General features: G+C 37.9%; 1 protein-coding gene across 4 annotated transcripts in view; it reads left to right on the top strand.

Annotated features, from left to right (window-relative positions):
• LOC109239143 (cytochrome b-c1 complex subunit 6) overlaps window positions 1-393 on the top strand; it is a 4,072-nt gene extending 3,679 nt beyond the window's left edge. For all 4 annotated transcript variants that reach the window (XM_019405661.1, XM_019405663.1, XM_019405662.1 and 1 more), the window contains exon 5: window positions 118-393. In XM_019405661.1, coding sequence (XP_019261206.1) covers window positions 118-150 — 33 coding nt within the window. In that variant the 3' untranslated portion in view covers window positions 151-393. The remainder of the gene's footprint in view (window positions 1-117) is intronic.
• Window positions 394-720: the final 327 nt, after the last annotated feature.

Here is a 720-nt window from a genome sequence, read left to right as displayed (position 1 = left end):
GGGGGGGCGCTTGTGCTGCCTCTTGTTTCTCCTCTCCTCTCTGTTTTAAGCATTTTTTAAGTTTTGTGGCCGTTTTTGTTTATTGTTTTCTAATCTTTTCATGAACTGTTCACCCAGGTTGCCCCGAAGCTATTTGAGAAACTCAAGTAACAAGGATATAAGTTGTTGATCCGTTACGGTTTTATCTTGTTTTTTCCTTGTTGAACAAGGCATTACCATTTATTCCTGCCTGTGCTGCTGACTTGCAATCTTCAATCAACTTGGTTGTCGCATGGAAAATTTTGGACTATGCACATCTTAAAAAGTGATTAATAAAGAAACTTGTGGTTTAAATTTTGTGGACACTTTTATTTGTTCAAATGATTAAGAATCCTGCAGATGTTATTCCTGATTTATTCCATCCGTACTTAGGGGAAAGTGTCTTGTCTGATGCCCAGTGACTCCTGCGCCTATATGGGCAGGTCATAGATCAGTGATTTATTAAAGCACAGCTCTTCATAGTTTTGGTTGTTTTATGGTTTACAGTCATGTATTAGTTGCATTAAGATTTGCGTGCGACCTTTAGGTTGAGAATATTGATAAATGAGATATTTCAAGTACTCAAAAGTGCAAAAGGCGCAGTCAGCTGGCAGTGTTAGCTGCTTGCGCTTCCCCATTATATTTATGTTTTTTTTTCTGGCACTTTAGTCAAGGTACTTGTGTTCCTTCTTATTTGATTGA

This window comes from Nicotiana attenuata, unplaced genomic scaffold (assembly GCF_001879085.1).
Source record: "Nicotiana attenuata strain UT unplaced genomic scaffold, NIATTr2, whole genome shotgun sequence".
Taxonomy (NCBI): Eukaryota; Viridiplantae; Streptophyta; class Magnoliopsida; order Solanales; family Solanaceae; genus Nicotiana; species Nicotiana attenuata.
This window is presented reverse-complemented; position numbering and strand designations above follow the sequence as displayed.